The 16,147-nt window shown below is 39.6% G+C and overlaps 1 protein-coding gene across 2 annotated transcripts in view; it reads right to left on the bottom strand.

Annotated features, from left to right (window-relative positions):
* SEC24A (SEC24 homolog A, COPII coat complex component) overlaps positions 1-16,147 on the bottom strand; it is a 74,024-nt gene that overhangs the window by 37,536 nt on the left and 20,341 nt on the right. For both annotated transcript variants that reach the window (XM_016186780.2, XM_016186781.2), the window contains 5 exons: positions 14,713-14,885; positions 12,845-12,947; positions 11,198-11,324; positions 9,150-9,259; positions 2,531-2,643 (listed from right to left, as the gene is read on the bottom strand). In XM_016186780.2, coding sequence (XP_016042266.1) covers positions 2,531-2,643; positions 9,150-9,259; positions 11,198-11,324; positions 12,845-12,947; positions 14,713-14,885 — 626 coding nt within the window. The remainder of the gene's footprint in view (positions 1-2,530; positions 2,644-9,149; positions 9,260-11,197; positions 11,325-12,844; positions 12,948-14,712; positions 14,886-16,147) is intronic.

Here is a 16,147-nt window from a genome sequence, read left to right as displayed (position 1 = left end):
ATGTAATATCTTCTGAGTTACAATATAGACTTTTACTCGCCCAATGTCTATTGAATCACTATGAAACTAGCATTTTAAAGTAGTAGCAATGGGGGGGGGGGTCTATGAGATAGCTTAATAGTTATGCAAAAAGACTTTTATGCTTGAGGCACTAAAGGTCCCAGGTTTTAATCCCCAGCACCACCATAAGTCTGAGCTGAGCAGTACATGGGGAAAAAAATCTTAGATTCAGACAACAGATTAGGAAGGGATAGAAAACAACCAGAAGTGAAAGAAGGGAGGTAAAAACAGATTAAGGGGGTAAGGAGGTCAACTGTGTGTTGGTAGAAGGAAACTGGACTTTTGGTGATGATCTTAATATTACTATGTATAGATTGTCCAAGTACAAAGTTGTATACCTAAAATTTATGCAATATTATAAACCAGTGTTACCAAAAAGCCATACAAAAATAATAAAAAAAACCCAGAAAAATCTATAGACTACATTTTCTCTTAAAAATTCTATACTTATATTCTTTAATGTATCTATTTACTTATTTACACAGGGCAGAGAGAAATTGAGAAGGGGGAGGCGGGTGGAAGTGAATAGCATAATGGCTATACAAACAGACACTCATGCCTGAGGCTCCAAAGTCCCAGTTTCAATCCCCCCACCCCACCTTAAGCCAGAGTGGAGTAGTGCTCAGGTATAAAAAAAGGGGGGGCGGTGGGGTGGATGGAAACACCTGCAGCATTCATAAAGCTTCTCCCCATATAAATGAAGACCAGGACCTTGAACCTGGGTCTTTGCGGATGGGAACATGTAAGCTTAACTGATTGTGCCACTGCCTAGCCCTCTTAATGCAAACATTTAAGAAAAGCAGGAAAAAGATATTATAAAGAATGTAAATACAGGTGAGTACAGAAAAACACAAATTAGTGGGGTCTGGGCAGTGACACACCAGGTTAAGGGCACAGATTACCATATGTAAAGATTCTGGTTCAAGCCCCTGCTCCTCACATACATGGGGGGTAGTTCATGAGTGGTGACACAGGTCTGCAGGTATCTATCTTTCTTTTCCTCTCTATCTCCCCTCCCCTCTCAATTTTTCTTTGTCTATCAAGAATAATCAAAAGGAAGAAAGGGAGAGAAACAAAGAAAAAAAAAAAAAACAGAAAACATGACCACTGGGAGCTATGGATTAATAGTGCCAGCACCAAGTTCATAGCGATAATCTTGGTGGCAGCACAAAAAAGAAAAAAATAAATAAATAAATGAAACAAATTTGCACTCGTCTTCATGCTTAGGTGAATCCGTCAGTTCTCTTAGCAGGCACTCTGCAAACATAAGTTATACTATTAAAAGTGTAGGTGCTTGTAGAAACAAGAATGTTCCTGACACAAAGGTGAGGAATTTTTTCGTTTGTTTAGTTTTGGTTTTCCACATTACACAAAGCAGCTTTCCTTATATTGAAAGCTCAAATTAGTCTTTATGGGTTACCTTAAGTAAGTGCCATTTCAAGTAGCTACATTCAAGAAAGATTCATGACATGAAAACTAGATAAAGCGATAGCTCAGTGGGTAAACTGAACACCTTAATATGCATGAAGCCCTGAGATTTCTCCCTGGCATCATATGGAAGTACATGATATGTACCAAGGGCTGGTGCAGTGGTACTTTGGAGAGTCATATTCTCTCTCTCTCTCTCTCTCAAAAAAAAAAAAGTGGGGGGCGGGTGGTGGAGCACCTGGTTGAGCACACGTTACAGTGCGCAAGGACCTGGGTTGGAGTCCCTGGCTCAAGGGGGAAAGGCTTCACAAGTAGTGTAGCAGGGCTGCATATATCTCTCTGTCTCTCTATCAGCCCCATCCCTCTTGATTTCTGGCTGTCTCTATCCAAATAAATAAATAAATAAATAAATATTTTTTTAAAAAGAATAAAAATTGAAGCCACACAGTTGTGTTATACATGTGCAAGACACTTGATTTATTTTCTAGCACAGAAAATAAGTAATAAATACAGAAAGAAAGGAAGGAAGGGAAGGAGGGCAGGAAGGGGGAGAGAGAGAAGAGAAAAAAAAATTTTGGTGGGCTCTGAAATAGCTCACCCTGTAAGTTATAAAATTTACCATATGCTAGGACCCAGATTGAAGCCACCAGTCACCACATGGTAGCTTCACACAAAGTGGAAGTTTCATGAGCTGTGAAATAATGCTGTGGTGTTTCTCCTTCTCTCTCTGTATCTCTCTCCTGCTGTCTTTTTCTTCTGGAAAATGAAGAAGGGAGAAAAAAAAAGTTCACCAAAAGCAACAGAATACTGCAGGCAGATCCCAGTGAGACTGTGGCAAAAGCAAAAAAGGGTTTGATTTACTTTTATGAAGACAGAAAAGTATTACTCTGTTCTGGCATATGTTGTGCTGGGGATCAAAGTCAGGGCCTCCTACTATCTACCCACAAGTCACCTCCCCACAAAAGTTCCTGCTAAATAAAGTTTTAAAATAATTGCATGGGCTTTTTTTTTTTATAACTATTTGCTAAATAAAGATACTTACAAATCCAGATTGTCAAATAAACTCTGGCAAACTGAATTCAAATATCCAGTTTCAACTGCATTATGGGACACATCAAATACAAAGAGGTACACTGGAGGTTGAGGTGGTCGTAACTAAAAAAAAAAAAAAAGGGAGGGGGAAGAATCTTATTAAATACATCACACAAGAGTAAATATAAATTTGCTCCTCCAGTTCATACACTGCAAACAATAAAAAAAAACACTAGTTAAAGAATAAGTGGACACTATAAAAATAGTAGATGAAAAGAAATGAGGATATGATTACTGACAGAAGAATAATTTCTCCAGGACAGAAAGGGAAAGAAATATAATTAGAATATCTTTAGGGCATCTTTATAGCATTCTATTCCTTGACCAGGTACTAACTGAGGTGTTCATAGTCACTGGGTAATCTATATAAGTTTTACAAATTTTTTCCATTTTTGCATTATATTTCACCACTTAAAGAAATTGTAGTTCAAAAAGTGACAGATCAAGTTAGCCTGAATTGATTCTTTTAAAAAAAAATTTATTTATTCCCTTTTGTTGCCCTTGTTGTTTTTTTAATTGTTGTTATTGATGTCGTCATTGTTGGATAGGACAGAGAAATGGAGAGGAGGGGAAGACAGAGAGGGGGAAAGATAGACACCTGCAGACTTGCTTCACCACCTGTGAAGCGACTCCCCTGCAGGTGAGGAGCCTGGGGGCTCGAACCAGTATCCTTAAGCCAGTCCTTGCGCTCTGCATCCCGTGTGCTTAACCCGCTGTGCTACCGCCCGACTCCTGAGTTGATTCTTAAATCAACACATTTGGGTCATATTCCATAAAAATACATTACTGTGTGGGAGGGGAGGTTGTACATAATGTACAGCAACAGACTTGCATGCACCAAGTTCTGAGTTCAGTCCCTGGTATCACACACATCAATATTATGCTGATTCTCATTCTTCCCTTATTAGTTAAATGTTCGTTTGTTTTTAATACACAATTGAGTACCTGAGGCCATTTACTGGGGTGAAGTAGGGGGATTCAGTTGCTGAAAATTGCCACCCACAACATGACAAGATGCTGGAAAGTCAGCCAAGAGACATAAAGGATCCAGTGAACAAGTCTAAGGACAAGGCCAAAAAGAAGTGGTACAAATGCAAAGTTCAAGATAAGCTTAATAACATGGTCTTATTTGACAGACACATATTTCTAGTTCTGTAAGGAAGTTCCCAACTATCAGTTTATAAGCCCAGATGCTGTTTCTGAGAGACCTAAGGTGTATGGTTCTCTGACCACAGCTGCCCTTTGGATGCTTCTCAGTTGCTGGGGGCCGGCCCCGGCATGTTATTAGGGTCCCTGAAAGATGAGGAGCGTCTGCGCAGAATGAGGTCGGCGACGCGTCAACTGCTTCAGGAGCAGGAGGTGTCTCTGCTTTCTCTTCTGCAGGGCTTTATTATTTATACATTTTCCACTCAGATACAACATGTATCAATTCATTACTTTTGCAGAATTCTTTAGACAACTATTTACCATAAAAGTCATTTCTTGGGAGCCAGGCGGTGGCAGAGTGGGTTAAGCGCACATGGCACAAAGCACAAGGACCAGCATCAGGATCCCAGTTCAAGCCCCTGGCTCCCCACCTGTAGGGGGTCACTACATAGGCGGTGAAGCAGGTCTGCAGGTGTCTTTCTCTCCTCTGTCTTCCCTATCTCTCTCCATTTCTCTGTCCAATCCAACAACAACGACAGCAATAACAAAAAGAGTGATGATATACAAGGGCAACAAAAGGGAAAAAAATGAATAAAGTTTAAAAAATATATTAAAATTTTCATTTCTTATTTTAGCAGTTAATTTTTCTTGGGCAAGCTTCTTGGAATATCATGTGTTTTCTGTAAAGCATCTATTGTTTCTAAAAGGTCAGTTTCTGTGAAGCAAATTATCTTGTTTAGCTTGTCTGATTCCTGGCAAACATACACCTGGGGGGACGGGGCCTTGCTAGTTTCTTTATAGATGGTACCTTACTAACCTCAACCTGCTTGCCTTTAATGTTAACCACATGTCCAAGGTATTCATCACAGATGCCTGTAAATGGAAGGGGGGAGGTCAGTCGGTGGGGGTAATTGGTATGGGCCCTTACACTTTGGGGGAGACAATCTACCACCTATTGTATAAGCTACCCAAGGTGGCCTTGTGTCGTGGGAAGAGCCCAAGGTTCTTGTTCTCTTGTATCTATTTAGCCAATTTGGTTCTGTAGTAGTTACAGTTAGTTGTATAGTAGTTGTAGTAGCTTCTGTAGTAGGCTGGGGAACAAAGAACTCTTTCTCTGTGAGTTTTTTGATGAGTACATCAGCTTTTGCTTCTAGGCCATCTTTGGTCCTATTACACTCACTGCTGTAATTGTTATTTTTATGTACTTCTCCTATAAGGTCTTTAATCATAAGATTAAAGTAGCCAATAAGTCCCCAAAATACCAGTGTGATCATAAGCAAAAGGATGAGTAGCTTCGGTTTTATCCAAGACTTCCCGCTTTGCAGGCAGCCTCAGTCTACCCAGACTTCGTCAGGCAGTAGACTTGACTTCACCTCTGCTGCTCAGAGAAAGACTTTTTTTTTTTCCCCCTCCTCCAGGGTTATTGCTGGGCTCGGTGCCTGCACCATGAATCCACCGCTCCTGGAGGCCATTTTTTCCCCCTTTTGTTGCCCTTGTTGTAGCTTCGTTGTGGCTATTATTATTGCCCTTGTTGACGCAATTCGTTGTTGGATAGGACAGAGAGAAATGGAGAGAGGAGGGGAAGACAGAGAAGGGGAGAGAAAGATCGACACCTACAGACCTGCTTCACCGCCTGTGAAGCGACTCCCCTGCAGGTGGGGAGCCGGGGACTCGAACCGGGATCCTTATGCCGGTCCCTGCGCTTTGCGCCACATGTGCTTAACCCACTGCGCCACCGCCCGACCCCCCAGAGAAAGACTTTTTAAGCTGGTTTCAAAACAAATTTCAAGTAACTGACACGAGAAACAACAACTACATAGATGCTTCAACTGTTGATAAAGTTGCATGAACAGGTCCCACATAATGCACATTTTGAAAAATGAAATTTTATTAAAAACAAAAAAAAATTAAATGTACAACTATATTTTGAACTTCCAATTTCAAAGATTAGCTTTCAATTCTTAATTCTTTTAAAAAATATTTTATTTTTAACGAGAAAGATAGGAGAGAGAAAGGACCAAATATACTGTGGTACATGTGCTGCTGTGGATTGAACTTACGACCTCCTGCTTAAGAGATCAATGTTTTTTTTTTTTGTTTTTTTTTTCCCTCCTCCAGGGTTATTGCTGGGCTCGGTGCCTGCACCATGAATCCACCGCTCCTGCAGGCCATTTTTCCCCCCTTTTGTTGCCCTTGTTGTAGCTTCGTTGTGGTTATTATTATTGCCCTTGTTGACGCAATTCGTTGTTGGATAGGACAGAGAGAAATGGAGAGAGGAGGGGAAGACAGAGAAGGGGAGAGAAAGATAGACACCTGCAGACCTGCTTCACCGCCTGTGAAGCGACTCCCCTGCAGGTGGGGAGCCCGGGGCTCGAACCGGGATCCATATGCCGGTCCCTGCGCTTTGCGCCACATGTGCTTAACCCACTGCGCCACCGCCCGACCTCCAAGAGATCAATGTTTTATCTACTGCACCATCTTCTAGGCCACTGCAATTTTTTTTTTGTCTCCAGGGTTATTGCTGGGGCTCAGTGCCTGCACCATGAATTCAGTGCTCCTGGAGGCCATTTTTCCCCCTTTTGTTGCCCTTGTTGTTGTAGCCTTGTTGTGGTTGTTATTATTGTTGTTGATGATGTCATTTGTTGTTGGAGAGGACAGAGAGAAATGGAGAGAGGAAGGAGAGACAGAGAGAAAGACAGACACCTGCAGACCTGTCTCATCGCTTGTGAAGTGACTCCCCTGCAGGTGGAGAGCTGGGGGCTCGAACCAGGATCCTTACATCAGTCCTTGCACTTTGTGTCATGTGCGCTTAACCCACTGCACTACTGCCTGACTCCCACCACTGCAATTTTTAATTCAATAAAAAACATCTCTCTCCTCTCTCTCTATAGATAAAACAATGAAAAAATCGTGCCTGGAAAGCCACTCAACAGTACTGAGGTTCTGTGTTTATCCCCTTACATTACATTTTTAAAAATTGGGCAATTAGTAAGCCAGGATTTAGCACAGTAGTTAAAGCATGAATGCTTGAGCTCAGTCTCCAATACTGCATGTGCCATAATGATGCTCTGGCTGTCTAATAAGTAAATAAATTAAAATTCATTTAAAACATTAGACATAAAATATTTTATAATGCAAGATTTTTGACATATTCATAAATGTTTTAAAAGTACTTGCAAGAGGATGTGTATCACAGAGAGATTTCTTTCCTCCTCTTTCTTTTCTTTCTTTCTCTCTTTCTTGAAAACAGATAGAGGCGGAAAGAGTGAAAGAGACCACAACATCAAAGCTTCCTTTAATGCAGCAGAGACTGGGCATGAACCTGGGTCCTGCACATAGCAAAACAGCATTCTATTCAAGTGAGCTATTCCATTAGCCCCAAGAAGGTAACAGAGAAAAACCATCCACCCCTGTGTATCTTTGTAGCTGAAATTAAAAAATCTGAAAAAGTTGGCTAGGCATAATGAAATTGAACATGTGCAAGACACCAGTGAGACAAATATAAATACACCAAGGGTTTTTGAGTGGTGGCACACAGGGTCCATAAACACACACAAACCCATGTACAAGAAACTGAGTTCAAATTTCCAGCCACTACCTGCAGGGAGGAAGCTTTAGGAGTGGTGAAGCAGTATTGTAGCTATCTCTCATGCTCTTTCTCCTTATTTCCCTTTTCCCTCTTCTCAATTTCTCGCTGTCCTATCAAAAAAGTTAAAAAAAAAAAAAAAGTAAAAAAGTGGGGGGGGTGATATAACCTCTGGGAGCAATAGATTTGTCATGTAGATAAGACACCAAGCACCAGTAATAATCCTAGTGGCAATAAAATTAACAACATATTAAAATTGAAGACAGAAAAGCTGAAAGTGACTTAAAAGTTCCTACATGCAGAGGGAAAGCTTCATGAGTGGTAAAGCAGGACTGCAGGGGTCTATCAACCCTTTCTCTCTTGGTTTCTGACTGTCTCTATCAGATAACAATAATAAAAAATATATAAAAAAAAAGAAATATAAATGAGGGCTATGCAGATTCTCATGCTTGAGACTCTGATGTCCCAGGCTCAATCCCCTGCACCACCATAAGCCAAAGCTGATCAGTGCTCTGGTTTAAAAAAAAGAAACGAAAAGAAATATAAATGGGCAGGGGCAGATAGCATAATAGTTATACTAAGAGACTGTCATGCCTGAGCCTCCGAAGTCCAAGGTTCAATCCTCTGCACCAACATAAACCAGAGCTGAGCAGTGCTCTGGTTTAAAAAATAAATAAATAAGAAATACAAATGAAACTTTATATATCCTTTTTCTCCCCCTTTCTATTTTTATTTGACAAGTCAGAGAGAAACTGAGAGAGTAGGGGAGATAGAAAAGTGAAGAGAAAGAAAGACACCTGCAAACCTGCTTCACCGCTCATCAAGTGTTCCCCTTGCAGGTCGGGATTGGGCCCTCGAACCTGATCCTTGAACATGGTGATAGGTGCACTTAATTGGATGAACCAATTGACCCTCCTATACTTTCAGTTTTTTAACTTACCTTTACATATTAATCAAACTATGTTTTCCCCCTACTGCTAGTATTCTACATTTGTGTTTTTACTATTTTCGGCAGATTTCTACAGCACTGTTCATGGAGTTTCCCTTATTGCCATGCAAGGTATATGGTACCTGGGCTTAAATCCAGGTCTACCAGGTCTATTTCCCAGGCATAATTCACCACATTTATAATGAACAAGTATAACTTTCATAGGGGCCAGGCTGTGACATACCTAGTCTTAAGCACAAACACTACAGTGCTCAAAGATCTAGGTTCAATCCCCTGGTCCCCATATACAGGGGGAAATCTTTGTGGTGGTGAAGCAGTGATGCAGGTATCTCTCTGTCTCTCTCCCTTTTTATTTCCCCCTCCCATATCAATTTCTCTCTGTCTTTATCCTATAATAATAAAAAAAGATACAGGGATTGAAGGTAGGGTGGTTCAAAGGTGATGCTTATGATTTGCATGCACAGGGCCCTGGGTTCAATTCGCAGAACAACTAGGAAAGCAGTAAGAACAGAATAGATGAAATTTTACAAAAGGTAGAGAGGATTTCTGATCTCAGCTTTTGTTTCTAAAAAAGTAAAATAGGCAGCAGGTTAAACGCATGTGGTGCAAAGCGCAAGTAAGGATCCCGGTTCGAGCCCCAACTCCCCACTTGCAGGGGAGTCACTTCACAGGCGGTGAAGCAGGTCTACAGGTGTCTTTCTCTCCCCTCTGTCTTCCGCTCCTCTCCATTTCTCTCTGTCCTATACAACAACAACGTCAATAACAATAATAACCACAACAATAAATAGCAAGGGCAACAAAAAAAGAGAATATTACAAAAAAAATTAAAAAATAAAAACAAGCTCAAAACTACACAATAAATCTACCTCATAAAAAACATAATCTTACCATGTATTCTGAAGGAGCCATAAATTCAACAGTAGCATTCTGAACTTCAGGTCGTCTGTGGGGTTCTCCATAGACTCTGGTTAAAGGGTTATACATGAATTCTTCAGGAACTGTGTAAGTTAACAAAATACAATGATTAAAGTGAAAGGTTTAAGTTCAATATACCTCATATTTTCTCAATCTAAGAATTCATAAATAATTATGTAAATTAAACAGAGAGTATCAAATATACTTTGTTCTTGAGTAACATTCAAGTTCCACAATATACTGAATGACATTACATATGTTTTGCTTTTATAACTATAAGAACTATAAAAAAAAAACTCTAAGGGGAGTTGGGTGGTAGCACGGTGGGTTAAGCGCAGGTGGGGCCAAGCACCGGCGTAAGGATCCTGGTTCGAGCCCCCCCAATTTCCCACCTGCAGGGGAAGTCCCTTCACAGGCAGTGAAGCAGGTCTGTAGGTGTCTCTCTTTCTCTCTCCCTCTCTGTCTTTCTCGCCTCTCTTGATTCCTCTCTGTCCTATCCAACAATGACGACATCAATAACAACAACAATAAAACAACAAGGGCAACAAAAAGGGAATAAATAAATATTTAAAAAAAAAACTATAAAGACTGGGAGTCAGGCAGTAGCACAGTGAGTTAAGCGCAGGTGGCGCCAAGCACAAGGACTGGCATAAGGATCCTGGTTCGAGCACCTGGCTCCCCACCTGCAGGGGAGTCACTTCACAAGTAGTGAAGCAGGCATGCAGGTGTCTATCTTTCTCTCCCCCTCTCTGTCTTCCCCTCCTCTCTCCATTTCTCTCTGTCCTATCTAACAATGACGACGTCAATAGCAACAACGATAATAACTACAACAATAAAAGACAAGGGCAACAAAAGGGAAAATAAACATTAAAAAAAAACTATAAGGACTATAATTCTCCTCCTAACTCTTAATATGTATTATTATTAATATCATTTTTTTATCAGAGCACTGCTCAGGTGTGGTTTATTGTGATGCAGGGGATTGAACCTGGGACTACGGTGTTTCAGGCATGAGAGTCTCTTAGCATAACCATTATGCTACCTACCCCGGCCCAATATAACTTACTCTTGCTAAAGTTGCTCTCCTAAAATAGCTAGTAAGGATAATTAAAGCTCATAAAATTTAAATTGTTTTCTTAACAATATAGACTGAATTCTAAATTTCTCAACAGTACAAAAATATTAATATTTTAAAATTTTTCTTTACTGGGGGACTGTTTTACAGTCAACAGTAAAATACAATAGTTTGTACATGCATAACACTTCCCAGTTTTCCACTTAACAACACACCCCCCAACTAGGTCCTCTGCCATCATGTTCCAAATATTAACATTTAATATATAAAATTTAGTGTCTCTAGCTGCCACTAGGGAGCCATGAATTTAAAAAAAAAAATGCTCCAAGGGCGGAGGGTAGATAGCATAATGGCTATGCAGAGATTCTCATGCCTGAGGTTCCAATGTCCCAGCTTCAATCCCTGGACCCACCACAAACCAGAGCTGAGCAGTGTGGTAAAACAAACAAACAAACAAACATTCCAATTAAATTCGGGAAGACCTGGTAAGTTAATTAATGAGACTTTTATGGAATACCAGTAGCCTATACTACTTCAGCACTACACGTGAATACACATGATTCAAAAGAGTGTTTTCTGGGAGGTTCGGGTGGTGGTACACGTGGTTAAGTATACATGTTACAATGCACAAGGACCTGGGTTTAAGCCCCTGGTCCCCACCTGCAGGGGGAAAGCTTCACAAGTGGTGAAGCAAGAGCTGGAGGTGTCTCTCTGCCTCTCCCTATTTCTCTCAGTCTCTATCCAATAATACATGAGTAAAGATTAAGAAATCTTAAAAAAAAAATTAAAAAAAAAAATTTCCAGAAGTTATCTGAGTAGGAGGATACAGATAAATAAGACATGGGTTTTAAATTTCACATATATATCATCTGAGTATCCATACAATGTAAGTAGAAATATTTTAATGTTTATTAAAAAAATATACCATCAAAAAATATATATATACCATCATTGACTCGGTAGCATAAGTTACATTTCCATCTCCTTTGATCAAGAAAACTGACAAAAGGGTTGATGTACGTCCTACACGCACGGCATCTCACAATAGTACTGGAGGTAACCACCGGCAATTGCTGAAAGAAAGCACACACACAATATATATACAACTGAAATGTAATGATTTACATGCATGCCCAAGATATAAAGTGATTTATTTTTCTTTACTACATTCTTGTTATTTCAGAAAGAAAAAGAGAGACCTCACAGCACTAGTCCTTCTCCACTTCTGTGGAATTTTTTCCTGATGCTGTCCATGATGCTCCCTTGTGGTACTAGGACTCAAATCTGGTTCCATATGCAAATTAAAGGAATGCTGTACCACATGGGCACAAACTCTCATCCCACTGAAGCATCCTTCATTATAGTGGGGCTGGGCCCAAACCTGAGTCGAGCATATTCAAAAGTACTATAGTGTTCAAGTGAACTATCTTATCAGCTCAAATATAAATTATTTTATCTATTCATTTTCATTTTATATTGTATTTGATAGGACAAAGAAATTGATGGGAGGGGAAGATAAAGAGGAAGAGAGACAGAAACACCTGCAGACCTGCTTCACCACTCGTGAAGCTTTTCCACTGTAGGTGGGGACCAGGGGCTTGAACCTAGATCCCTGAGCACTGTAACATGTGTACTCAATCATTCGTGCCACCAACTGGCCCCCAAATCTAGTATTTTAATAAGTAATTTATGACTTTTCATGTGGGGTTCCAGAGATAGAACTCAGGATTTCATGTATGCACTCTTTCACTGAGTGACCTAATTATTTTTTTCAATATTTTTTAAAAAGACGTAACAAACCACCACTCTACCATCATGAAGCTTCATTTGTCTCTGTCCTTGTTGCTTCCAAGTGGTGCTACGATTCAAACCTAGGATCTTGAGTTTGCTCCTTCTACTGACACACAGCCTTGGACCTCTTTACAACTTTGTATATTTATTAATGAGAAAGAGGGGGAGAGAGAACCAGAACATCACTGTAGCACATGGATTACCAGGTACTAAACTAAGGACCTCATACACACTCATCCAAAAAGATTTATATACACCTATGTTCATAGCAGCACTATTTGTAATAGCTACAAACTGGAAGCAGCCCAGGTGTTCAACAAAAGATGAGTGGCTGAGTAAGTTGTGATAAATACACAATGGAACACTGCTCAGCTATTAAAAATGGTGAATTCACCTTCTTTACCCCATTTTGGATGGAGCTTAAAGGAGTCATGTTAAGTGAGATAAGTCAAAAAAAAAAAAAAAAAGGATGAATATGGGATGATCTCACTCACAGATAGAAGTCGAAAAGTAAGAACAAAGGCAAAACACTAAGCAGAACTTGGATTGGAGTTGGTGTACTGTACCAAAGTAAAAGACGCTGGGATGGGGGAGTGGGTTCTGGTCCTGAAACATGATGGCAGAGGAGGACCTTGTGGGGAACTGAATTGTTATTTGGAAAACTGGGAAATGTTAAGCATGTACAAACCACTGTATTTTACTGTCAATTGTAAACCATTCCCCAATAAAAAAAATTAAAAAAAAAAATCCTCACCACCAAAATAATATCCCATAAAAATTTTGTTTCACTGGTAAGACATACCGTTAGGTCTTTGAAAGGATGAAGAAGAAGTCCCAAAGGAAGTTTGGCTTTATTTAGCAAGGCCTGAGTCTGAGGGATGCTAGTGAGAGTACATCGAAATAACCTACATCAAAATAAAAATCATGTGATCAGTTGTTAGTATGATTGTCTTTTAATAAAATGGATATAAAAGAGATTTATCATTGGACCATATTATAAATGAAATATTCGATAGTCCCTTTCATTTGGCCCTTTTAGTTAAATAAGGGGGAAAATGACACTCTACACAACACCAGAAGTACAAGCAAATAAGCCATGAATACAAACAAAAAGTCAAATTTGCTTTTTTCCCTGAGAAGTTCAGTTTTCCTTAATATCTTAAAAAGACTAGTTAGGGTGATCCGGGAGGTGGCGCAGTAGATAAAGCATTGGATTCTCAAGCAGCAGGACCTGAGTTCAATCCCCGGCAGCACATGTACCAGAGTGATGTCTGGTTCTTTCTCTCTCTCTCCTCCTATCTTTCTCATTAATGAATAAATAAAATCTTTAAAAAAAAAAAAAAAAAAGACTAGTTAGGGACCAGGTAGTGATGCACATGGTTGAGTGCACACATTACAGTGCACAAGGACCCAGGTTTAAGCCCCTGATCCCCACCTGCAGAGGGGAAGCTTCCTGAGCAGTGAAGTAGGGCTTCAGGTATTTATATATCTCTCTCTCTTCCCTCTCTATTCTGGTCTGTATCCAAAATAAATGATTGTCTTTAATAAAATGGATATAAAAGAGATTTGTCATTGGACCATATTATAAATGAAATATTCGATAGTCCCTTTCATTTGGCCCTTTTAGTTAAATAAGGGGGAAAATGACACTCTACACAACACCAGAAGTACAAGCAAATAATCCATGAGTACAAAAAAAATAATAAATACATAAATAAATTAAAAATAAAATAAAAAGAGTATTTCGGGCTGGGGAGAGAGCATAGTGGTTACGCAAAAGACTTTCATGCCTGAGGCTATAGGGTCCTAGGTTCAATGCCCAGCACCATGATAACCAAGATCTGATCAGTGCTTCTAGCCTCTATCTTTCTTCCTTTTCTTCTCTTTGCATCTGCCTATGATTAAAAATAAAATATTATTAAAGATGACTACTTAAAAATAACAAAGTTCAATTTATCAAAAAGTTTTAATGGCCACATGAAAAAAATTTTTTAACAAAAACAAATCAAAGATTCTATATGAAATCAAATCTTTGTACTTTGGACCTGAATAAAGAATACAGTCACCATATTGATAAAGGATATAAAATTCCCACTAGAGCTAATAAGAACAATTACAACACTTTTTCTCAGAAATTTTCTTTCCTTTTTTTTTTTTTTTTCCCTGTTTAGATATAGACAGAGAAGGCAAGAGAGAGAGAAGAGAGAAATCACAGCAGAGAAGTTTCCTTTAATGCAGTGACTGTCAGGTTCAAAACTGCATTACACACTATCCAAATGAGCTACTTTGCCAGCTCAAAACATTCCTTTTCAAAAGATTTGTCATTGCCGGGGTCTCATCATTTTAAGCCAACTCTTCAGACAGACAAATAGGAAGAGAGGAAACGATGCCACACCACTGAAGCTCCTCTAATACAGTGGGGCTGGTCTTGAACCTGAGTCGTGCATATGACAAAGCTGGAGTACCTTTGCAGGGCAGCTATCGTGTCAGCCCTTTCTTAGAACATTTCAAATCTCAGTCAGTTGAGCAGCAGAGTTCTGATTTCTACATTAAGAACTATTTATGTAAGTTAATGAATTTTTATAGCACATAAAAGTTAAGAAATGATACTAAAAAAAAACATCTATAACAAGCAAAATGTCACAGTAAAGATGTTTTTATAAGTCTTACTCTGGGTTACAGTTAAGTTTCTGGAGGTCTTCATGCAAATTTGGAACTGGAGGCTGTAAAGGTGTTGGTGGAAGCATGTTTCTGTCTTGAAGAAGATTGGTAACTCTCAGACATTCTGGATGTAGACTTAATCCACTCATGCTTGCAGTTAAATGATTAGCACCTAAAGGAGTCTAAAGATATATAATTTCATAGTAATTAGTCTTTATAACGTTTTCAGTTGCAAACATTAAGAACTTCATTTTCAATAACAACACTTTAATCTAGATACCCTGATCAATCTTTTGGTCTAGAGATGTAGAAAGTGAAGGCTTTATGAAACATTATTATTCTAACTGGTTGAAAATGTTCACTATAGCAGTTGGCAATATAGTTCATCTGTCATATACATGACACAGGTTTGAGCCACCAACACATATGGAAGTCCCATAGCACTGGAGGAAGAAAGTTCTGGTGCTTTGATCTCTCTGTCTCTCTCTCTCTCTGTCTCTCTCTCTCTCACACACACACACATACACAGAGAGAGAGAGAAAGAGACATAGAGAGAGAGAGAAACAAAACAATTGTGACCAAAAAAAAAAATATGTTCATTATAAAATGTCCATAGGGATTATAGCTAACACTATGTGGTATCTAAAAATATTCCTGGAAACTTTCCTAACAAGGAGAATTCCCCACCCCCCCTTTTTTTTTGCCTCAAGGGTTATCGCTGGGGTTCGATGTCTGCACTATGAATCCACTGCTCCTGGAGGCCATGTTTCCCATTTTGTTGCCCTTGTTGTTACTGCTGCTGTTGTTGGATAGGAAAAAGAGGAATCAAGAGAGAAGACAGAGAGGGTGGTGGAGCAAATCTGTAGGTGTCTATCTTTCTCTTCCCCTGTCTTCTCTCTTTTTAAAAAAATATTTATTTATTCCCCTGTGTTGCCCTTATTTTATTTTTGTAGTTGTTGTTGTTACTGATGTCATCGTTGTTGGGTAGGACAGAGAAATGGAGAGAGGAGGGGTAGATAGAGAGGGGGAGAGAAAGACAGATACCTGCAGACCTGCTTCACCACTTGTGAAGTGACTGCCCTGGAGGTGGGGAGTCGGTGCTCAAACTGGGATCCCTATGCCAGCCCTTACACTTTGCGCCATATGCGGTGCACTACGGCCTGCCCCCCCCCTTTTTTCTTTCTATTTTTAACTTAATTATTTTGGCAGTACCATGCTCTCATACATAAGAGATTCCACTGCACCAGTTAGGTTCCCATCTACCCCCTGAATTCTTTTTAAAATTTCAGAAGTAGACAGAGAGGAAGACTGATCCCATCATCTGTGGAACACCCCCCATGATTCAAGCCTGATAAGGCAGGAACCCCTGGGTGAACTATCTCCAAGTACTTTCTTTTCTTTCTATGTCACCTATATTAGAAGATGGTTATTAGGTGACTCTACT

This window comes from Erinaceus europaeus, chromosome 2 (assembly GCF_950295315.1).
Source record: "Erinaceus europaeus chromosome 2, mEriEur2.1, whole genome shotgun sequence".
NCBI classification, from domain to species: Eukaryota; Metazoa; Chordata; class Mammalia; order Eulipotyphla; family Erinaceidae; genus Erinaceus; species Erinaceus europaeus.
The sequence above is the reverse complement of the archived record's forward strand: the minus strand, read 5'-3'. Positions and strand labels throughout refer to the sequence as shown.